The sequence below is a fragment of the Mesocricetus auratus genome, unplaced genomic scaffold (assembly GCF_017639785.1).
Source record: "Mesocricetus auratus isolate SY011 unplaced genomic scaffold, BCM_Maur_2.0 Super-Scaffold_100031, whole genome shotgun sequence".
Lineage (NCBI taxonomy): Eukaryota > Metazoa > Chordata > Mammalia > Rodentia > Cricetidae > Mesocricetus > Mesocricetus auratus.
The window spans coordinates 16,694,244-16,718,498 of record NW_024429212.1 but is presented as its reverse complement, the minus strand read 5'-3'; the positions used below and the strand labels follow the sequence as shown (position 1 = coordinate 16,718,498).

At 41.8% G+C, this 24,255-nt stretch overlaps 1 protein-coding gene across 5 annotated transcripts in view; it reads left to right on the top strand.

The window, feature by feature from the left end:
• Glmn (glomulin, FKBP associated protein) overlaps window positions 1-24,119 on the top strand; it is a 30,353-nt gene extending 6,234 nt beyond the window's left edge. For 3 of the 5 annotated variants that reach the window (XM_040733468.1, XM_040733470.1, XM_040733469.1), the window contains 16 exons: window positions 1,255-1,371; window positions 2,195-2,303; window positions 3,766-4,003; window positions 6,129-6,231; window positions 8,100-8,287; window positions 13,352-13,405; window positions 13,821-13,851; window positions 14,116-14,205; window positions 15,212-15,253; window positions 15,354-15,427; window positions 16,997-17,081; window positions 17,527-17,633; window positions 17,748-17,811; window positions 22,362-22,485; window positions 23,336-23,418; window positions 23,618-24,119. In XM_040733468.1, coding sequence (XP_040589402.1) covers window positions 1,255-1,371; window positions 2,195-2,303; window positions 3,766-4,003; window positions 6,129-6,231; window positions 8,100-8,287; window positions 13,352-13,405; window positions 13,821-13,851; window positions 14,116-14,205; window positions 15,212-15,253; window positions 15,354-15,427; window positions 16,997-17,081; window positions 17,527-17,633; window positions 17,748-17,811; window positions 22,362-22,485; window positions 23,336-23,418; window positions 23,618-23,734 — 1,626 coding nt within the window. In that variant the 3' untranslated portion in view covers window positions 23,735-24,119. The remainder of the gene's footprint in view (window positions 1-1,254; window positions 1,372-2,194; window positions 2,304-3,765; window positions 4,004-6,128; window positions 6,232-8,099; window positions 8,288-13,351; window positions 13,406-13,820; window positions 13,852-14,115; window positions 14,206-15,211; window positions 15,254-15,353; window positions 15,428-16,996; window positions 17,082-17,526; window positions 17,634-17,747; window positions 17,812-22,361; window positions 22,486-23,335; window positions 23,419-23,617) is intronic. The other 2 variants (XM_040733471.1, XM_040733472.1) reach the window with 2 other exon arrangements.
• Window positions 24,120-24,255: the final 136 nt, after the last annotated feature.

The following is a 24,255-nucleotide window of genomic DNA, read 5'->3' as shown; positions in this document are numbered from 1 at the left end:
GACCACTTGAGACCTGGTCTCAACAAGAAAGTCAGAGCAAATAATTGTTAGTCAGCAATGCAACTCTTTAATATTTATGCTGCAACTTGATAAAACACCACAGTGTCCATCCGGCTGATACTCGCAAAGCCGACGACACTTCCTCCTTGCGAGGGTTCTCGCACTTTAATAAAGTCCCTGAATTTCTCTAACGTATGCACTGCTAGTTGAGAGTCTTGAAGATTGTTTTTTTTAACTTATATTTTCCTGACTGATTTGCTTCTTCAAAACGCTGTAACTTAGCTCCTGGGAATCCTCCCTTACTCTGCCAGCTAAAGATGACTTATCTCTTGCTGTCTTCACAGTCTGCTTTTATTGTCTTTCACAGCTGTGTCAAGATGAAGTACTGTGTCTGCCATACTGTCTTCTTCCTGGTCTGTTGTTTTGTTTTGTTTTGTTTTTCTTTTTCCCAAGAATTTCATAGAGTGAGTTCCATCAGGATACAGATTTTTCTCTGATGTGTTAGAACCTAGATTAGTAGATGGTAAGTATTAATGACTCAAAAGAAAACAGACCAGAGAGATGGGGTATATTGCTAATAATTCTGAAAATCTGGTTTGGAGATGAATGTGAATCATTAATCGTAAAGATAAACTTTTTTGTGGGAAGCATTTGAAATGTCTTTGAAAAGGGAAGAAAATTGTGTAGCAGTGGTAGCACATGCCTTTAATACCAGCATTTGGGAGTCAGAGGCAGGTGGGGATCTCTGTAAGTTTGAGGCTAGCCTGGTCTACAGAATAAATTCCAAGACAGCCAGGGAAACACAGAAATTCTGTCTCAAAGAAATGGGGGGGGCTATTGGAGAGAATAAAAATAAAGTCACCTCATATATATGATTTTATTTAGAGATTGTCCAAAGAACTGAAAACAGTTTACAAGCATTGATAGCCTGGTCTTCCTTTTGCATCAAGAGAAGCAAGTTCTCTGTGGATGCTAAGTACCTGCTTGTCCTGAGCAAATTAACTCTCTTGTCAGATATAGGAACTGTTTAGGTCCCAGGAAAGGTGTAATTGCTGAGTGCGAGTGACGGCCGTTCTGTCTCCCTCAGTGGGAACACTGACTCCCTCAGTGGGCACACTACAAACGTGGGAACACGGAGATGGCTCTGTGAGCCTCAGGAAGACAGTGGTGACCTCTGAGTCTCGCCTGCCTTGCCGTTGCTACCACACAGAGAGTTCTTGGTGAGTGAGTGTTCTACTCTGCTGTGCTTTGCAGACCATCATTAAGTCTATGGGCTGGAATCTGGTTGGTCCTGTTGTCCGATGCCTCCTGAGGAATGGTGAAGAAGATAAAAGAGGAGATTGTCTTCTGATGTTTGATTTGCTGCTGAAGGTGAGTCAGTGAAGCCTGGTTCGAGCCATGAGAACACCCATCAGCTCTATAGTTCCCTTTCGTGGTTAATTCTTGTCTTTGATAAGACAATTTTAGTCCAGGAAATTACTCTCATGTAATGCCCAGTCTTACTTGACTAGATGGGTGGGCAATTCCAGATATAAGAATTATCCAGTCTGAGACCCCTGATTCAGAGTTTCCTGTAGGAGAGCCTAGATGAAGTCCGTTTTAAAGAACCAGTTTAATGCCTTGCTGACTCTTGTGCCATATTAGATCCAGAATTAAATACCCGGTGCCTCTTGAGACATGAAAGCTGAAGGGAGATTACGTGGGGAGGGGTGAAGGGAAGTTATGTGTGTCTGGGGGGTCAACAATAAAAAGTTGTTTGAAAATTCCTTAATAAGACCTAGTATAGGAACTAGAGCCTGGAGGAATAAACACGGATGAGTGTTAGGAACAGAAGGCTCCTTCCAGATAACAGGTGTTGGTTCTGAGGGTTTTCAAAAGCAAAGCAGTGGGCGGGGCATAGCTCTGGAGGAAGTGCAGAGAAAGCTGGGCAACCGAGGTGGTAAGATGCTGTCAGGGTGCTCCACAAATGGCCTGTTCAGGAAGAAGGAATCGCTGGGGCCCTGCACGGAAAACGAAGGTGCCGGCCAAGTTCTGAAGAAGCCTGGGCTGTAAAGATCCTTCTGACTGCTGTGTGGGGCGTTTACAGCTAAGCACATACAACTGTATCTTCTCAGTGTGTCTTCTTTAAAATAGTAATCATGTGGCTTTAAAAACAACTTGTATTAAACAGGTTCAATTGTGAATATTTTTATAGTTATGTAATCCAAAGGAATTGTTGTTGGGTTTGCTTGAACTCATTGAAGAACCCTCTGGAAAACAGATATCCCAAATTATTCTTCTTTTACTTCAACCATTACAGACAGGTAATGAGCACTTTAATATCCAAGTATTTCTTGTTTTATTTGCAGAAGTACCTTGATGTTTACTGCTAATTGCTAATTGTAAACAGTCTACCAAGTAAAGCTTGTGATAAGTCACTGAATGCTCTGCTTTTAGGCTATGACAGTGTGCCGGTGTGGATGCTGGAAAAATTGTATGTCATACTGTTTTCATGGGTATAACTTTTTGGTTAGCTTTAGTTTTTCAATGAAATTTTTTTACATGTATGAGTGTTTTGCCTAAATGCACACTTCTTGCATGCCTGGTACCCTTGAAGGCCAGAAATGGGCATCAGATCCCCTGAACTGGAGTTATAGCAAGCTGAGAGCCATCACCACATGGGTGCTGGGAATCAAACCTGGGTTTTCTAGAAGACCAGCCAGTGCGTTTAACCACTGAGCATCTGGAGCTTTCTTGTCTATAATTTGTGGTTGGGATTTTCCTCTAAGCAGTTAGTGGGTCAGCTGTGGTACCTGCAGCATGCGACCTGCCAGCAGTGTGGTAGCCCCATGTTTTGGCTAAGGACATCAGATGGGGTGTTGCTCAGCCTCTGAACTGGGAGGCTGGAATTAAAAGATACGTCTGGAGAATGAAACGGGGAATGTAGAATGTGAAAGCCTCATGGCCTGGTATTGGCAAATAATGGGTCTCCGCAACCAAGACAGACATTTTCCATGAAAGAAGAGTTACTTTCATTTCAGAAAACATACACTTCAGAATATGATAATGGGACCTAGACATCAGGATAAATTCATTTCATTATGAATGCTCACCAACCTTATACTTTGTATTCTTTTTTGTGTGTGTGTGATCTTTTGAGACAGGTTTTCTCTGTGTAACAGCCCAGGCTGTCCTGGAACTTGCTCTATAGACCAGGCTGTCCTGGAACTCACAGAGATCCACCTGCCTCTGTCTCCTAAGTGCTGGGATTAAAGCTGTGCGCCATCACCACCTGGCATATCTTATACTTCTTAAATATTCAAAATCTTCTAAGGGCACAAAAAGCTCTGTAATAGGTTCTTCCATTTATATGGTGCTATGTAATTTTCCATTCATATCATGTGCTTATAGTAAAAAATAAGGAAAAAGATAATCAGTTATAAAACTGTTTTTTAATTGATTTTCTTATTGCTGTCAATCTGAGGAAGAATTGTTGATCAGGTTAGGGTATACACTCCAACGTGGTGGGGTGGGGGCGGGGCATGGATACAGTCCATCATGGTGGGGGAGGCTTGGCGGCAATAGTGAGAACCTAGCCACACTGCGAGGACGTGAAAGAGTAGTGAGCTCAGGCTATACCACCTCAAAGCTTACCTCTAGTGACACTTCCCTTAGCAAGGCTCCACCTCCTAAAGACCCAGAACCTTCTCAGTGCCGGCTCCCTCTTGTTCTGTGTGCAGCATGCTTACGAGGTGGCCACAAGTAACCACTTGGTTTCTGTTGCAGTTATTCAGAAACTCCCTAGCAACAAGGCATATTCAGTTGGACTAGCACTGTCCACCCTTTGGAGTCAACTGTCTCTTCTTCCTGTCCCATACTCAGAAGAATACACACAGATAGACGATTATGGCCTTTGTCAATGTTGCAAGGCCTTAATAGAGTTCACAAGACCTTTTGTGGAAGAAGTAGTTGATAACAAAGAAAACAAGGAAAATGAAAAGTTAAAAGATGAGCTACTGAAGTTGTAAGTATATTTCGGAGGACATCTCACAGTGGATTGCGGAATTGGTAGCTCAGTTACCTTATGTTTCTTATTTGTCATGTAAATCTTGTTTTGGATTTTGAATTTTAGACAGACATAACATTGACCTGATATATGACGGATGTTTAATGAGGCACTGACAGTGTATAACCAAGTCCTTCACTATTTTACTTTCACCCATCACAGCAAGAAAATACTGAAAGTGGGGGCAGTAGGTATATTTAACTCAAGGAATTTATTTCGTATGTGGGAAATTGTATTTGAAAACAGCAGAAGGCTCACCAGACAGTTGAACATTCACCCTGACCACAAATTCAGCAAAGTGCTCACCCGCTGTCTTTCACACCACAGGTTCTGACTAAACACTGTTCAGTGTGGCTCCCAATTGCATGGCATATGGGTGGTCCAAATTAAGATGCGCCATCAGTACCAAATAGCCTCTAGACTTGAAGACTGGTGTTTTAAAAAGGGGAAGCATAAGCTGGATATGGTGGTGCTCGCCTGTCATTCCAGCCCTCAGGTGGGATGACCTGTCTTAAAACACCAACTCAAAATAAAACCTCCAGAACAAAGAACACACGCCATAAGAAGAAAGAAAAGACAATAAAATTCCGCAATACTTTTGACCTATCAAAATATTTCAGCTATATTAGAATTGAGAAAATAATTTCTCACAGCTTTTCTCAAGTGACTACTAAACAATCTTAAATTGTAAATTATACATGGAATTTGTGTTAAACTTCTTTTGGACAGTACCAAACTTTTTTTTTTAATAATTTGGGAAACTAATGCTGTTGTTACTTTTCTATTTTGTGGTATTAGGGCATTTAAAATTGTAAAGTGAGTTCCAGGACAGTAAGGACTTTACACAGAGAAAACCTGTCTCGAAAACCAAAAAATAAAAAACCCATAGGGGGGAGAAAGTGAATATAGCTTTATGAAAAAAATGACTGTCCTGAGTCTTCCTTGGATTAATGATGGGCACTATCCTAGACTGGTACTGGTCCTCAGACAGACAGACACTCAGAGTCAATTAGAACCGTCTAGAATCAATTAGAACCGTCTAGAGTCAATTAGAACCGTCTAGAATCAATTAGAACCGTCTAGAGTCAATTAGAACAGTCTAGAATCAATTAGAACCGTCTAGAGTCAATTAGAACCGTCTAGAGTCAATTAGAACCATCTAGAGTCAATTAGAACCGTCTAGAGTCAATTAGAACCGTCTAGAGTCAATTAGAACCGTCTAGAGTCAATTAGAACCGTCTAGAGTCAATTAGAACCGTCTAGAGTCAATTAGAACCGTCTAGAGTCAATTAGAACCGTCTAGAGTCAATTAGAACCGTCTAGAGTCAATTAGAACCGTCTAGAGTCAATTAGAACCGTCTAGAGTCAATTAGAACCGTCTAGAGTCAATTAGAACCGTCTAGAGTCAATTAGAACCGTCTAGAGTCAATTAGAACCGTCTAGAGTCAATTAGAACCGTCTAGAGTCAATTAGAACCGTCTAGAGTCAATTAGAACAGTCTAGAGTCAATTAGAACCGTCTAGAGTCAATTAGAACCGTCTAGAGTCAATTAGAACCGTCTAGAGTCAATTAGAACCGTCTAGAATCAATTAGAACCGTCTAGAGTCAATTAGAACCGTCTAGAGTCAATTAGAACCGTCGTCTAGAATGGGATTGCACCTCAGTGTATGGAGCCACCAAGGCATTCTCATGTTTCCTCATTATTGTCACTAATGAGAAAGGATTCATCACGCTTTTTAGACATTTGTGCTACTACAATACTACACTAAGTGAGTTATAATAAAAATGTTGACTTGCAATCCTAGGCCAGGAAGTTTAAGGTTGGGGTGTTAGGCCTTGGGGGAAGCATAGTGAGTTCAGGGAAGCTGAGCTCATCTTTTCCAAACAGCACAGCCCTCCTGGCCTCCCCACCTTCCAGAGGCCCCACTGTTTACGCTGTCACAATGACAGTCAGATTTCAGCCGAGTTTAGGGGACGAACAAGCCATGCAATGCTTACCTTTCACGTACAGCTAGAGAAGAAGAAGTAGATGTGCGTGTTTTGGGAGTGTCGATTACATAATTACCTATTTCTTATGCTCTAGTTGTTTCAAAAGCTTGAAATGCCCCTTGCTGACAGCACAATTCCTTGAACAGTCTGAAGACGGTGGAAATGACCCTTTTCGGGGTTTTGCATGTGAAATAATAGTAAGTACAGCCAGTCTAATCTGTTATAATACTTACTGTAATCTTAAATTTATCCTGCTACATTCTGATGTATTTCATATAGGCACTTAAATTAATAATTCATTAATAGGGCAATAAGTAGCTTTTTTAGAACACTGATAGACAACAGAATGGAAATTAAATAGCGATAAAGTCATTATCCAAAGCCTTCCAAATGTTTCTATTTATATGTTAATAAGAAAATGTGTGTGTGTGTGTGTGTGTGGTCTTTAATGATTACATCATATATACTCCTGTGTATTTTTCTCTTAATACTATAATATAAATCATTGCTATTGATTTAGTAGGGTTTTTTTGAAGATTGTGTGTGAGTGTGTGACTGTGTGTGTGTGAGTGTGTGAGTGAGTGTGTGTGTGAGTGAGTGTGTGCGTGTGTGTGTGTGTGTGAGTGAGTGTGTGTGAGTGTGTGTGTTTGCCTGCATGTGTACTGTGCACCACATGCATGCAGTACCTGTGGAAGCCAGAAGAGGGTATCAGATTTTGGTTGTTAGCCAGCATGTGGGTGCTGGGAGTTAATGTGGATCCTCTAGAAGAGCACCCACCCCATCTTAGTGTGGCACTAAGTGTGCTTACATTGTTCCACAGTCAACCACCATCATCTCAAGATCACACCTTTCCCCTGTAAGTCTGCACTGACAAAGTCCTCACTCCTCACCTCCTCCCTGTCACTCCCTGTCACTCCTGACGTCCTCACCTCCTCCCTGTCACTCCTGATGTCCTCACCTCCTCCCTGTCACTCCCTGGCGTCCCCTTGCCTCTGTCTCCTGAGTGCTGGGATTAAAGGCATGCACCACCATGCCCACTTTCATCTGTGTTTTAAGCTTAGTTTTTATTTTATTACAAAGTGTGTGTCCCAATTTTTTGTGTACACCATATGTGTGCAGTAGTCAAGGAGAGTATTGGATCTCTTTGAACTGGAATTACAGATGGTTGCAAGCCACCGTGGGGGTGCCGGGAACCAAACCTGGGTATCAGTTAGAGCAGCCAGTGCTCTCTGCTGCTGAGCTGTCTCTTCAGCACCCTGAAATGGTTTGCTTTAGCTCACTCCAAAGCCCTCCATCTAGCACTCTGACAATTGGGCTGTCAACAAAACTCATTTGTGTATACCTATAATTATTTCGAGTCTCAAAATTCATTTCGATGTTTCAAAATACATACATACATACATACATCTCTAACAAAGGAAAAACCCTGCCTGGATGTCAGGCCCATCCAGGGCAATCTTCTGAATAAGGGAAATGAACTGATTGAAGACCTTCATTACACCAGCAGACTGCCTGGCTGTCGTAGTCAGTGTTCTTCTGCTGTGAGGAGACACCATGACCACAGCAACTCTCAGGAAAGAAAGCTTGAGTTGGGACTGGCGCATGGGATGCAGGGTTAGTCCATTATTCCCAGAGTGGGGAGCATGGCAGCATGCAGGCAGACGTGGTGCTGGAGAAGTAGCTGAGTGTTTTGCATCTGGATCTCTCAGACACTAGCCCTGCCTTGGGTTTTTGAAACCTCAAAGCCCACCTCCACTGACCATACTTCCTCCCATAAGACCACACCCACATAAAGCCACACCTCCTACTCCTTCTCAAGAAGTGCCACTCTTTGATGATCAAGCATTCAAATGTGTGAGCCTAAGGGTGCCATTTGTATTCAAACCACCACACTCACCATTGGTATTTAAGGCAATCTAATCAGGGAGTGAAAGTCAAAGCAAGAACCACACAGTTCTGTACACCTTCAAAGAGAAGGCACTACACGGGGTGTGAATGTAGAATAAGGGGGCGATAATATCGTTTATTTGCCAATAGCATTCTTCTTTTTAAACCCATTTCACAGGGATTTTTATCACAAATAGGACATCCTGTCCCCAAAATTATTCTTAATCATGGAAGGAAAAAAAGGACTTGGGATTACCTTGAACTTGAGGAAGAAGAAGACAGACAGCTGGCAGACGCCATGGCTTCTCTGACGTATCTGGTGTTTGTTCAGGGCATTGGCATTGATCAGCTTCCAGTGGTCTTAAGGTAAGAGTCAGTGTCGACTCTTGTTTGTTTAATATCTAGTGCATGCATATTAACATACTAGCACACTGAAAATGGCAGTTAGCGATGCCTAGAGTTTCGGGTATCTCCAGCAGCATGGAAAAAGACATGAAGTAAGTGTGTGGCTCAGAGCGGGGTGTGGGTGGAATGGAAAGGCCCAGAGTGTGACAGTGGTCGGTACAGAGACGAATGAAATCAATCAGGTTCATGAAGGAGCACCACACTCTCCACGTGAGTGCTAGGCAAAATGGTTGGAATGGGGAGAACTCCCCCTGTGGAGCTGTGGAGGAAGGGAAGGAAAGCCTTGTGAGCCTCAGGGGCACAGAGTATGGTGTTGAGTCTGGAGGTCTGTGATCTACATAGCAAAGGACAGAGGGGCGGGTGGGCCCGGGGCTTCCTGTCTTGCTGGCTGATGCCGTAGGGGACCTCGAGTGATCTTGTGGGCATACTCTTTAGCTGGGGAAGTAGAAGCCGCAGAATTACTAAACCTCCAAGTGCTAAGGGCTTACCCTTTCTGCTGACTGAGGAAACAACCACTTTGCGAATCACCATGGGTACCAGAGGCTGATTCTGACTTGAACCCCGATCAGGGAACATAGGCTTTAAGTTATAGGAAGTGTGGGCTCCATTGCAGCAGGAACAGAAGAACTTAGAGCTGGGAACTGCATCTTCACCTCTGAGGAGTAAAGCTGGCCATGAGTGTATGCAAGGCCAGGGTTCAGACAGGACCAGGGTGACCAGGTGTGCTGTCACTCAGTGTGTCCAGGTGTGCTGTTAATCACTCAGTGTGTCCAGGTGTGCTGTGAATCACTCAGTGTGTCCAGGTGTGCTGTCACTCAGTGTGTTCAGGTGTGCTGTCAATCACTCAGTGTGTCCAGGTATGCTGTCACTCAGTGTGTCCAGGTGTGCTGTCAATCACTCAGTGTGTCCAGGTGTGCTGTCAATCACTCAGTGTGTCCAGGTGTGCTGTCACTCAGTGTGCCCAGGTGTGCTGTCACTCAGTGTGTCCAGGTGTGCTGTCACTCAGTGTGTCCAGGTGTGCTGTCACTCAGTGTGTGCAGGTGTGCTGTCAGTCACTCAGTGTGTCCAGGTGTGCTGTCAATCACTCAGTGTGTCCAGGTGTGCTGTCACTCAGTGTGTCCAGGTGTGCTGTCGCTCAGTGTGTGCAGGTGTGCTGTCACTCAGTGGCCATGCCTCCTCTCCTCCCAGCATCGATGCTGTTACAGTCAGAGCTCTGTAGACTCTGGTGGAACTTAGCTGCTGCTTGGACATTTCCTGCAGCCATCCTTTGACCTCTGGCATGAAAGGGCATCCACAAAGTGGTTCTTAGGCTCAGCCAGCAGGAGGAAATGAAAGGAGGTTACACTTGCCAGGTTGCTGAGCCGCCAGTGGAAAACACTGGCAAGAGTTTAGGCCAGCGGTAGTGACAGCATATGTGGGCTGGCAGGGAAGCAGTGTGGACTCTGCCTGCTGAGTTTGATGGAGTTGTATTACGTTCCCTCAACATTAGTATCTCTCTTACCTCCACTCTGTAAATGTTTCTGTTCTTTCCGCCATCTTCTTTTTCTTCCCTTCTTTGTCCTCTTTCTTATTACTTATATGTATTTCCAGCTTTGTAATTCTAACCCTCTAGACATCCTAGTTCTTATCTATCCTTATTTTGGGAGTATAGTTATTTCAATATTTTTCTTCTGTAATTAAATATCCATGGGTTTGTTGTCATTACTGGGACCTGGAAGAATGGAACTGATAAATGACGGAGACTCAAGTCCCATGCAATGACTAACTTTATTCAGAGCCTCAGACAGTTTATACTCTGATGGTTAATAACGTCCTCATGAATTTAAGCTGTGTACAATCACAAGGACAAGCCACATGTGGGAAAAAAATGTTTTTCTGTAGGAGTGTATAAAGGATAATTTAAACAGTTACTTGAACAACACCAGTGAGCAATAATGAGTAATCTGAAGTAAACTCACTCCTTTCCACTGCACCCGGGAAGATCACAAAAATACATTCCAAGAACAATTCTGTGTTTTGAAGAAATGGAGGTCACAAGACTCTTGTCTTGTTTTCTTGGAGTGTTCTTACAAACACTCATTCATGCTTCAGTAGCCAGTTCCAAAGATAGTGAAGTGATTGAAATGCCAGAGAATACAAGTTTTTAATGTGGTTTCCAAAATCTATAGAAAGGAAGGTACATCCATGTACAGGAGGCAATTAGAATGGCCAAACAGGAAACTCCCCAAAGGATAGTTTAGATAAAACACCAAGCAAACAGAATACACACACACACACTGCTACAAAAGTGGAGTGCCAAGCTACTTCCAAAGGCAAATTCATCAGAAATTCATCAGACCCCTCGGGAGACAAACTAGATCATGGAATGATATATCTCAAGCTGAAAGTAAATGGCTTCCAAATTTTTTACTATATCCAGGAAGATTTATGTAGAAATAAAGACCTTCCAAGATCTTCACAAGCTAGAGTAAGTCACAACCGTTAAACCAGCACTAAAGAGGTACATTGGGCGATCTTGCACACAGAGAAATGATAGCCACAGCAGCATAGGGAAGAATAAGTCACAAAAAAAAACAGATGACCAATTGAGAATTACTAAACCTCCAAAACAAGGTAAGTTAAAAAGAAAACAGTACCTTAATCAGGAAAACAATAGGAATTAGCCATATACTTCTCAGTAATAACCCTAAATGTAAATTCTCTGAATTCTCTAATTAAAATATACAGATCAACTGACTGTATTAAAATGACATCCAACTAGTTTCTAGTTTTTAAAGCATTTTAAATTGTGTCTATATGTGTGCATATGGCATGTGAGTGCTGACTCCCATGGAGACCAGAGTCACTTGATCCCCCCTGGAGACGGAGTACAGTTGGTCCTGGGAAACCGGCTCAGGTCCTCTGCAAGAACAGTGTGTGCTCTTAACTGCTTAACCATCTCTCCAGTCCCAAACTATTTTCCATCTTTAAGTACTTAGGAGTCAGAATAGGCAAATCTCTGTGAGTTCAAGGCCATCCACAGTATGTTCGAGGCTAACGAGGGCTACACAGTGAAATGCTGCCTTGAAGAAATAGACAGACAGACAAAGAGAGACATCCCACATAGACTTAAAGTATGGAAAAAGATATTCTAAGTGGAATCTGAGCATAAGATGGACTAACTCTTCTTGTATCTGACAATGTAGACCCAAGCCAAAATAATAGAACAAGCCATTTAAAAGACATAATCCCATAAAACAGACAGTACTGCAGCAAAGTAAGTCCAGATTCAATAGCAGGTAGATTTCCACTCCCAATCTCATCAGGAGACAGGGACTCGGAGAACAGAGCTAACAGAAACGTTACTGAGGCTGTATGGTAGGCCAAAGCTACTTAACAACGTCTACAGACTATTTCCCTCAGCGTCTTCAGAATATACATTGTCACCAGCCAAGAAACTTTCTGTAAAAAGACATCACATTCTAAGCCATAAAACATGTCTAAGCAATTTTAAAAACAATTATATCTTTTACCAGATCATAATATGATAAACTTAGAAATCAATAGCCAAACAAAGTACAGAAAATAGGCAAACACCTGGGGATCAATTACATAATACACTTTTGACCATTCAACGTGTCATTGAGGAAACAGGTAATTTATAACTTCTAGGATCAAATGAAAAACAAAATAAACAACTCACCTACCTGAACTTCAGGATATAGGAAAGGCATTCTGAAAGGGCAATCTGTAGCTGTGAGTACCTAAATTAAAACCATAAGTGGCTAGAAAGCTGACTGAGTGTCTAAGTGCTCGCTGCCCTTTTGAGGAGCAGTGGCTCTGACCCAGCACCCACATCAGGTCACTCCCAGCTGCTTTGAAGTCCAGCCCTGAGTTATCTCATGTCTTCTTCTGGTTTCTGTGGGCACCCACACATGTGTACACACACATAAATAAAAATGAAGTAAATCTCAGGTAAATAACTTCATGATGTATTTGAAGGTCTTAGGCAAACAGAATTAGCCCAAAACAAATTTGGTAGAAGAAACTAAATAGCAGGGTGGAAAGAAATGACATGGAGCCTAAAAGAACAATACAAGAGATTGATGGAACAGCTAGTTCTTTGAAAAGGCAAATAAGTTCACAGACATTTAACCAAACTAACAGTAAGATGATAAAATTTACGTACAAAGTGGTGTTGTTACCACTAAATACAGATGACCACTATGAATTATTAAAAACTTATACTCTAATAAGTTGGAAAATCTACAAGTCAGTACATTTCTAGACATCTATAACCTACCAAAATTGAACTGAGGCAATTCTAAGAACCTAAACAGATCAGTATCAAAACATCTCCAGATGAAGAAAAGTCCAGGGCTGTACAGATCACTACTGATCCTACCAGATGCTCTCAGAACTAACTACTTAAGAGGGGAAGGAGTGCTTCTAAATTCATTCTTTAAAGATAATATCCTGACACCCAAACCAGGTAAGAATACTATAGAAAAAGATAACTGGCTGGGTGTGGTGATGTACACTTGTAATTTCAGAATTTGGGAGGTTAAGGCAGGAATCACAGCCCAGAGCATGTACCTAGGGGATGGTCCCACAGTGGGCTGGGCCCTCTCCATATCAGTCAGACTAATTTCACAGATGTAGTCACAGGCCAGTCTGACCAAGGGAACTTCACTTGAGATTCCCTCTTCTGCCATACTTCTCTGGCAATCCCTGTGTGCAACTTTCTGAATTTCCTTTAAAAAGATTTAATTGTGTTCATTTGTGCGTGTCTGTGCGGGAGTGTGTGAATGTGAATGCGGTGCCTGCAGAAATCTGAAGTGGACATTGGAGCCACCTGACGTGGGTGCTGGGAACTGAACTCAAGGCCTCTGCAAAAGCAGTGTAATCTCCTAGCCCCTAAACCATTTCTCCAGCCCCTGAGTTTCCTTTTTAATAGACATGAGGTACTGGATTAGAGCTCACCCCAAAAACTTCACTTTATTTTAACTATACAAACCTTAACTCTAATATTCTTTCCTACTTTAGCCCATCATACCTTTTGCAGCTGAACATGGAACATATTGAACTGTTTCTGCAAAGGTAAGATCATTTAGATGACATCTCAGGATTGAATTGTAATATTGAATAGTCCTTAGGAGAGAGTGGGAACAGGAGGGTCCAGGGTTAAAGCTCATCCTTAGCATCAAGTGTTGAGACCAGGGATGCTACCTGAGACCGTGTGTCAGAAGGCAACAACAAAAGCGGAGTTTAACAGAATTTCTCCTTAACATACACACCAAGTAATTTTCAAACAGTGTTGCAATGAGCCTTGGTGTCCAATGCTAGATCCTCTTTCTTCAGCCTCCCAAGTAATTGCTAGTCTTCAGGTGTGCCCAGGCATTCCAGCTATAAAAAAAAACCTTGTATTTCCATTTTTATTTGCTTTTCCTAAAGTAAGGAACCATCCTAAAAAAATTATAAAACCATAGTGATAATTTTTAATATTTTCTTTCAGAACAGAACAGTCTATTTTCTCTAAAGGATTGGTAAGATTCTTTTGCTACCATTTTGTGTGTGTGTATGTGTGTGTGTGTGTGTGTGTGTATACAGGCACATGCATGTGCACTTATGGAGGTCAGAGGACAACCTGCAGGAGCCGGGTTTTGGGGACCTCAGGCCATCAGGCTTGTGGTAACCCCCTTTCTTTGTTGAGACATGTTACCAGTATCTTTGCTAGCATTATAAATTACAAAAATATGAATATAGCCGTTAACTTCACTGTATGTATATGCATGGATTTTCACTTGTAGGAACTTCTGGAGAAAAGCTTATTGAGATTAGAAGACAACAGCCTCCTTTATCAGTACTTAGAGATCAAGAGTTTTCTTTCTGTGCCTCAGGTAAGTGGAATTTACATCCAAACGCTGAAACAGCTGCTGGCTGGTCCTGAACGCTGCAAGGCAGCCTCTGCCTGCGATCCCTCCCCTTTCCTTCTCAGCCTCTGCCTGTGATCCCTCCCCTTTCCTTCTCAGCCTCTGCAAGTGCTGCTGTAGCTTCCAGTTGAGTTTTCTGTGCTGATGGAAATGGTCTGCCTGCCATCCGTGCTGGCCTTGACAAAAGCCAGACTACCTGTTAGTGGCGAGTAAGACTACAGAACTGAGTTTTAATTTTGATTAACTTATACTTTAAAACACTTTTATTCTTTATGAGTTTCCCCCAGCTCCTAGAGTTAACTTATACTTAGACAGCTATTAACGACCATCCCAGTTGATGGCATGATGGAAGGCCCGGGGAAGCAAAGTCCTTGACCTTGTCCTGACTTACACTCTCAGTCCTCGGTGTCCATCCTGTGTGTCCTCCTGGGATGGACTCGCCTGGGCTCTGTAGATTTTTATCTGTGAGTGTAGAAATTTTTCTTTCCCCAGACAGGGTTTTCTGTGTAGCTCTGTAGACCAGAGTGGCCTCGAACTCACAGAGATCCTCCTGCCTCTGCCACCTGAGTAATGGGATTAAAGGCATGTGCCACCATCACCTGGTTTAGAAGTTTCTTAATAGTTAAATAGAAAGGAGTGTCTTTTGCTACTACATTAAGTTTTATTATATTTAATGGATACATTATGTTTATTATTTTATTCTTGTTCTTGCTATTCTATACATAATTGAAAACTATCCTTCACTTTAAAGTCACACTTAGTCACATCTCATTTTGTGCTGTGTACAGAACTGATTGTAGTCAGTGTGCCACAGACTTAACAGTGAAGGCCAGAGGAGCGCAACTCTGAAGCTTGTATGTCTCCTTCCACTGCCCTTTCCTCTCAACTTTCAGTTTGCATCTAGCACTAATTTTACTTGCTTTGCAGTCAGAATCCATATCTGAATTTAAAATGTTTTTTTCTTTATTTCTAGGGCTTAGTCAAAGTAATGACACTTTGCCCCATTGAGACATTGGTATGTGTGATTTGGGGACTAACTAATGTCATAGTGAGAAGTTTTAATAGATAACTTAATTTTAAATGTCTTTGTGATCGTATTGTTTATTTCATTTCAGAGGAAAAAGGGGTTAGCCATGCTTCAGCTGTATATCGACAAGTTGGATTCACAAGGCAAATACACATTATTTAGGTATGTATGAAGATGGATGGCTAGGCGCTTTTCATTGGCCATGACAAAGTAATTGAGAAAACAAGTTAGGGTGAAAGGTTTATTTGGGCTCAGCGTGTCGTCTGTGGCTGGGTGGCTCCTGTTCTGTGGGCCTGCGGTAAGACAGAGCTCATATGGAGGAGGAATATGGAGGCCATAATGGAGCAGAGCTGTTCACCTCACAGGAAGGGCCGAGGACAAGGCGCATCCTTCCACCTGCTTCCCGATGCATGAGGCTCTGCCTCCTCGTTCCCCTCTCAGGAATACCATTGTACTATGACTCCATCAAGGGTTGATCTATCGATTGGTTTAAGCCTTTAGGATCTCATCAATCACTTCACAAAAGTCTTGTTGATGTTAACATATCAACTTCAGAACATAGCCCGTGGCTGACAGAAACCTATGAGTGCCATGTAATTATGTAAAGGTACACAATTTGTACAGTATTGTTCCAGACCTGTAAGAGCTGAAGAATCAATCAGCTCACCAAGTATTTTGGAAACATGTAATATGTGTTATGTGAGTGGCAATGTGTAATTTTTAGTTTGATTGGAACACTGTAAACTTAAGCAGTCTTAAAGGAATAACTGGGATTGATAATGCTCCTGCTAGAACCTTACCGAGTTCAATAATCTCCATTATTTATAACTGGTAAACCAAGGGTGCCACAAAGATTTGTAACTTTGACAGGTTAGTCACTCTAAGTTACTCTTAGATCTTTCTAGTAGAGTTTAGGTAATGAGCTAAAGATTAGAAAATTTTAGGCTAAATAATAAATACAGGCTTTATAAGGCCATATATGCAGTTTACATGGACATTCCACTGTTCTTATATTAGGAGGTGGGTGTATTAGTCTCTGGCCTACATATACATACACATGACTGGCAGAACAGGACACCCGGTGTACACCCCACACACACACACCCCTGATAGAACAGGAAACCCATTCTCTGGCCTCTGCACACACTGAAAAAATAAAGACCCAGTTGTACAAAATATTTACCAGTTAATGAAAGCAAAAAGCTGTTAAGATGACTGTAGCTAGAAGCTTTTATGCATTCCATGCAGTCCTGCAGCTGGTTATAAAATAATCACTCTGGGGCTTAATATGAATTATACTTGTCTGGACAGTGGCTCGGTCACGTTGCTGACTAGCTCTCACACTTACACCAGCCCATTTCTGCTCAACTGTGTATCGCCACGTGGCTGTGGCGTACTCACAGTATTCTGGCATCTCACTCCTCAGACTTCGTGGAGTTTCTTTCACTCTGCCTTTCTTCTCTCCAGATCTATTTGGATTTCCTGCCTGGCTTTACTCTGCCTGGCTATTGGCAAATCAGCTTCTTTATTAACCAATGGTAATGAAACATATTCACAGCATACAGGGGGCATCCCACATTAGATGACCTTAGTTAGCTAACCACACTGATAATCATTGTCACTGTGAATTTTATATTCTTAGAAGTTAACATAAGGCCCACCTGAATTGTAAACTTTCTTAACGCTAATTATATTGCAGTTTAATATAATTTCATGTGTTATACTTTCAAGGTGCTTATTAAATACAAGTAATCACTCAGGTGTGGAAGGATTTATAATTCAAAATATCAAAAATCAGATTGATGCGTCATTTAAGGTAAGAATACAGACCCAGGTGAGGGGTCAATTATCAATTTAATGACATGTGACCTACATCAATGGTTTACCCACAGTATTTTTCTGTCTGTATTATTAAAATATAATTCCCTGTTTAAAAAGCAAGCACCACCATACTTCCCTGAATTTTGACAACTTGTTAACTATCAACTTAAGCTGTATTACTTGTTTTAGCTGATAATATGGCTTTTGTTGTGCTATATAGTTCCAAAAAATGGAAATTTGAATCTCATATGCATAACCCCATGTAAAAAAAAGACCACCAGTGTTTTCAAACTGGCAAGATGTTCATATGTGTCTGGAAAGAAATGAAATGAAAGTTAAAAATGTTAAAAATATAATAGTTTTTGTAGTGTCACATTATTACAATATGTAAGATTTATCATGCTATTACATTAATTTTTCATGTTTCTTTTGCTTTTCAGAAAACATGTAACAAATGGTTTGCGGGACCACAGCTGATTTCCCTGTTGGACTTGGTACTGTTTCTCCCTGAGGGTGCCGAAACAGATTTACTGCAGAACTCAGATAGGTGAGGTGTGACCGTCACCGGGGCTCTAATAGTAAACTCCATAAACTAAGAAATTGGCAATTGATGATTACATAAATCATACTGAAAATAACAAATTATTTTTTAAATTAACAGGATTATGGCTTCACTGAATTTATTGAGGTATTTGGTTATCAAAGATAATGAAAATGACAATCAAGTAAGTGAATTATTTGGAAAAGCCTGTGATTATATTCTGAATGCATAAGTAGTTCACCTTTTCTTGATTACTGTCCTGAACCAGCATTTATTATTTTTATCCAGCTATAACACTTGGTACCTATTCTGACACTGCTGTTGGTTCCCAGGCACACTTAGCTTTTCACATGTGTTTCCTACTGTGTCTCTGCTCTCTTGCTAGACCCTGTCTTAGTGTTCCATTGCTGTGAAGAGACAGGGTAATAACCACAGCAACTCTAATAAAGGAATACTTTTAGTGGGGTGGCTCACTTACAGTTTCAGAGGTTCAGTTCATTGTCATCATGGAGGGAAATATGGTTGCATGTAGGCAGGCATGGTGCTGGATAAGGAGCTGAGATACATACAACTTTTTAATTGCTCCAATTTATTTTTTATAATTTATTCTTTTAAATTTCATTTTACATTCAAACCACAGTTCTCCCACCCCTCCTCCTGGTCTACCCCCACCTCCCCTTAAGCCCACCCCAGTTCACTCCTCACAGGTGAGGACTCCCAAGAGGAGTCAGCAAAGTCGGGTACAATAGGTTGGGACAGGGCCAAGCCCCTCCTCCATGCATTAAGGCTGCCCATGGCACCTGCCATGGAGAACGGGCTCCAGCCAGCCAGCTCATGTACCAGGGACAGATCCTGGATAGATCAGGAAGTGAACTGAGACACTGGGCATGACTTGAGCATATGTGAGCCCTCAAGCCCGCCTCCATAGTGACACCATCACCTCCAACAAAGCCACACCTAAGAGTTCCACTCCCTATGAGCTTATGTGGGCCAGTTACACCAAACACCACGGCCCTGTTGGCACGAGAGGTGCAGGACTCCTGTCAACTGACCTTGTGGAGCTCCACAGACCGTGAGCCTCTTACTCAGCCTCTTCCGCTTATGTATTAATTCAAGGTTTTAATCCGAGCTATGTGGAATAAAATTATCTTGTATTACCTCAGATATGACAAACTGAAGCATTTAGCCCTAAAACTGAGTTTGTTAACAGTACTTTTTGAATGGTGTGTAGGAAGTTGGGTTCTTTTTTTTTAATAGCACTTCATTAGAAGTATTCAATAAATAGAAAACTATTTGAGGGAGATTTGTCATACAGTAAAATCACATTTCTGCCCACTCCATTCTAATAATTGCTCTCCTATTACCTGTAACCACATGAATCATATTAATCTGGATTTTTTTTAAAGTGATAGGAAGAATGAAAGTAATTACGTTTCATGTAAGAGTGCCAGAAGTCTTTAGTACTCGGGTAGGTCACAATTAGGATGAGAAGTCTCAGGAGCAGCAGTACCTTCAGGAGACCTGGTGCACTCAGTAATTTGACCATTATTCACCCTGGCATAGTCTGTACTAGGGGACTTTTATTGTGAAGAAACTGACATGTCCAGCAAAGCTGTCAGAACTTTACAGTGGTCATCCATTTGCCAGACATCTGTCTTCCTCTCTATCAGTTTTTCATTGTTTTTTGTTTTGTTTTTGTTTTTGAGACAGGGTTTCTCTGTGTATCCCTGGCTATCCTGGAACTTGCTCTGTAGACCAGGCTGACTTTGAACTCACTGAGATCCACCTACCTGCCTCCAGAGATCTGGGATTAAAGGTGTGCGCCACTACCACCTGGCTCTCATTTACATATATGAAGTGACAGGCTTTAAGTGTATAGTCATTAAGTTTTAATAAATGTGTAGATCTGTTTATCCAACTGTATATCAAATTTAACAACAGGTGTTTCCATATGTTCTTCTCACTGACGGAGGTGACCACTATCCTGGCCAGCAGCTGTATGTCACTCTTCACAATGCTGAAAGAAAAGTACTCTGTTTCCCTTCCCAGTAACCGTTCTCTCACAGGAAGGATCAATAATTTGCTCAAGGGTAGATACCTAGAATGTAATACAAATTAGCTACCACTCCATGTAGAACCTTTGAAATTAAATTAACCCCCGACTCCTCAAGGCACTTATGGTAAAAACAGAAAAAATACAATATAAATTGAGTGGCATTGGGCCTTGGGGCTTTGGCCGGCATCCTTAGGGACGGTATGAGCTTAACCTTGCAGTAGTCAGGAAGGCTGGACATACACGAGAGATGTGATTTGGTGGCACAGGAGTCTCACTGATTAGCAATGACAGGAGTACTTGCTATAGAGTGCAGCCCAACACAGGGTCCAAAGTCTCTGCTTGGAGAGGGAAGACAGTGTCTGTTTCTGACACCCATAGGTGATACCTTACTGCACTTCCGTGTGGACATTTTATAACGTAGGAAAGAATACAGCCCGCTTAGAGGGCTGCCTTATTTAATGTTTGCTTTCCCCCCAGGGAACCAAATACTGGTTTTTGTTTGTTTTTGCTGTGTGCTGCCATAAGGGTTTCCATACCAGGGAAATGATTAGTAGAAGTCCTAGTCTAACTTGCCAGATTGATGCCTTGTGTGCAGCTTAGTAGCCTGTCTGTGATGGAAACATTCCTAACAGAGAGGATAAGCAAATATAACCACTGTGGTTAACAAGTAAGTGACAGCCCCCTCCAGGTGTGATTCCGCTGAGAAGGATCACAGTTCTAGGCCAGCCGCAGTGTGAAGTAGGACCTAGTCTAAAACAGGAAGAGTAGCTTCTGGCTTGGCTTACAAGTTACAAAGTAATACTGTGGTGATTGAACTGTGGGCATTGTACTTGGAGGAACCCCACAGGTTCCTATTTTTGCCCACTTAGGTGTGCTAAAAGATGGAAAGCTAGAAAGTCAGAAAGGCGCACAGGAAGAGATAGAAAGCCATCGCAATGTAAAGACAATAGTGGTTCATAATGAGTCATAACTGCGCTCTTTTCTGACCAGCCTCTTCACTTTCCATGTCCCTGGCTTACTGTCCCCCCTTAGCTCCCTGCATGCTTTCAGCACTTTCTTCCTCACTTCAGCTTCCTGTCACTTTAGACTCTTAAAGATGAACATCTCCATCTCTAACTTTTATAGCTCATGCTCTCTAATGTTGGGTCTCTTTACATAGTTATTACTTGTTTTGGATTACAAGTTTATTCTAAAATAGAGCTGTAATTGTGCTATTGCTTACCTTCTGTCCTTTTCACTCAAATCCTTTCTAATGCGTTTATTCAAAATTAAAACGTGCCAGGACTGGAGCTGTGGCTCTGTGGCAGAATAACCGTCTGTCACGAGCTCTTGAATTCAGTCCTTAGCACCACAGTAAGAAGTGAAAGGAAACAGCCCGGGTGCATAATCTGCAGGGCCGCGCGGCTAACATGACTATCCCTTACTTGCTACGGAAGGGGTACAATTAATTCTGTGATACTGTTTAATAAGTAAGACATATGTTAGGAGAAGGGCCAAGAAGGGGACATGGCCATGCCCTTTTCCATGTCTTAGTTTTATTATGGTTGACTCTGCCTTTGCAAGATTCCTACCTGTTCCAGAACCCATTTCACGGTGGTGCAGAGATGCCTAGTGGGGTTTGGTAGGCTGCAGTGAATCTTTAATGCATAGTTAAGACAGAACTGCTAACCCAGTGACGAGGATATGAAAGGAAAGGCAGACAATTGAGAGGATTTCAAAAGTTCAACCCTTAGAAATCAAAGATGAAAGAAACCTTAAACTTCTTTTGTTTAAAAAAAATCTGAAAACTTTCATGTAAGACAAAGAATATATTTTTAACTCCATAGCGTCTTTACTCCTACATGCTTCTAAAATCAGTACAGTTCATTATAGGAAAGACTGGAATTATGCTGAACAGCATGTGAAAGAAATTTTCTTTAGCCTAATTTTGAAGGCTGTTTTTTTATTAGTCGGTGTTTTAATGTTTGGACTACAAATTAAAATAAATTATGGCCTTTAGCTTGATGCTATGGCTTATGCCTGTAATTACAGCCCTTGGGAGGTGAGGTTGGCAAAGAAAAAGAAACTGAAGTATATATACAGTTACGTCTTTTTTGTTATTTGTAAGTTCATGTTGTTTTTTTAATTTACTCTCCTCTCCTCCCATTCTTTTCCCTCACTCACCCCCATCCACTCCTCCTGGGTTTCTGTTCAGAAAGGGGTAGACCTCCCATGGGTGTCAACAAAGCATGGCATATCAAGTTAAGCTAGGTCTAAGCTCCTCCCCTTGTATTAAGGTTGGTTAAGGCAAGCCAGTATGAGGAATAGGTCACCCAAAGCCAGCCACAGTGTTAGAGACAGGCCTGCTCCCACTGCTAGGAGTCCACACCAGGGGAGGTCGGGGGACAGCTTTTGGGAGCCAGCTCTCTCCTTCCACCGTGTGGTCTCAGGATCAAATTCAGATCGTTGGGGCTGGCAGTGAAGGCCTTAACCCACCGAGCCTTTATGCAGTGTGCAGTGCACTTCTGTTTCAGTGGGTTCTTCTGGCTGACACACACCATGACTTGGTGTTAACAGTGCCTTAACGAGCAGGACTGTGATAGCCATTGTCTCTTCCTGCTGGTGCACGTTTATTAACAGAAGGCATCCTGTATGTGCTGAGCCAAGTAACTGATTTGTTCATTAAATCTTCTCAACAGACTGGATTATGGACAGAACTTGGAAAGATTGAAAATAATTTTTTAAAGCCACTTCATGTAGGACTTAATATGTCAAAAGCACATTATGAAGCAGAAATTAAAAACAGCCAACAAAATAGCCAAGGTTGGTAGCATGCTGTCTTATTTTCCATTAAGTGCAAAATTAAAATTGTGAAATGATCATATTTTTAAATTATTTGTGCCATATGATTGTATTTATGTGTGCCATATGAGTGTATAAGCCCACGGAAGTCAGAAGAGGGTGTTGGATCACTTGGAAATGGCGTTCCAGGTGCTTCTGAAGCTCCATGTGGGTGCTGGGAAGCACCCCAGGTTCTGTTGGAATAGTTAAGTGCTCTCAGCCACTGAGCCATTTCTCCAGTCCCAAACACATTTCAGTACATGTTCAAAGAAGAAGGGGCTATGAGAGCTGTGTTTGTGTAACTAAAGTGATTCTTAGCCAATAAAGAATCAGTTCACCTGTTAGATAATCCTAGTGTTTAGTTGTATTTGTAACAAATATTCTGTAAGGTGTTACCTCTCTGACATATATTTTAAAATTAGTAATGATTAAAGTAGCTTGTAACTATTATTAAAATCTGAAAGATGACAAGATTGCTCCGTGGCTATAGGGGCTTGCCATCTGTCAAGCCCCAAACCTGAGTTCAATCTCTGGGACCCAAGTGGTAGAAGAAGAGAACCAGATCCTCCAAGTTGTCCTGTGGCCCCACCCCCACATGTCCCATGCCACACACCCACATACACACACACACACAATATATGAATAAATACATGTAATAAAATCTGAGCGTTGGGGCTAGTGATCAGCTCAGCAGTAAGCATTTGCCTAGTGTGTTCAAGGCTCTGTTTGAGTCCCAGCACCACACATGCACGCACGTACACACACACATGTACTGAGACTCTGAGAATTGCTGTAGTGGCTAAATATGAAATGTTTTTCTCTTCCCTTACAGTAGCCTCAACGTGTAAAGGTGTTTGTTCTGTGACTGTAGGAGGAGAAGAAATCCCTACTATGCCTCCTGAAATGCAACTTAAGGTAGCCTCCAAAATTTTAAGCTGCATTCAATCTGAGGCCTGCTCTTTGCTTTGCTTTAGAGCAGCATTAATAACAGATTTCTATGGGTGCGGGGACGTAGGTCTGGAACCCCAGCAGTGGGGAGACTGACACAGGAGGGACAGTCTAGTCTCAGAAAGACTAAAGTGATCACAGCAATGCTCTTTTCTTGGCATTCCAGGTCCTACATTCAGCTCTCTTCACATTTGACTTGATTGAAAGTGTTCTGGCTCGAGTAGAAGAACTCATCGAAATCAAAACAAAGTCTACCTCTGAAGAAAACGTTGGAATAATGTAAAGTTGTTTCATAAATAAAACCCAACAAGATGGTGTTTTCCAGTATATTTTAGACTGTCATAGAAATTATTTGCAGAATTATTGCTAAAGCAACACAGCTTTTGGAAGTGGGGGCGCCTGGAGAGATACTCACTGGATAAGAGCACTGGCTGCTCTCAGAGGAGCTGGGTAGAGTTCTCGGCCCCACATGGAGGCTCACAGCTGCCTCTAACCCCAGATGCAGAGGATGTGATCCTCATGGTCACCAGGCACCCATGGATACAGATACACACATGCAGGCAAATATCCATACACATAGATCCAATACAAACTAATTTGTTTTATGACATCAAAAAATGTTGTCAAAATGCTCTATTGTGAATTTATTAAAAACAAAACAAAAACTTTCTGCTTGTTGGATGCATTTGAACACTCTGGAGCACCTACTACTAAGCTGGGTACCACTCCACTGTGGAAATGTAGACATTCTGACCTCGGGACAGTTGGTTTCTTTTTTTTTTTTTTTTTTTTTTTTTTTTTGGT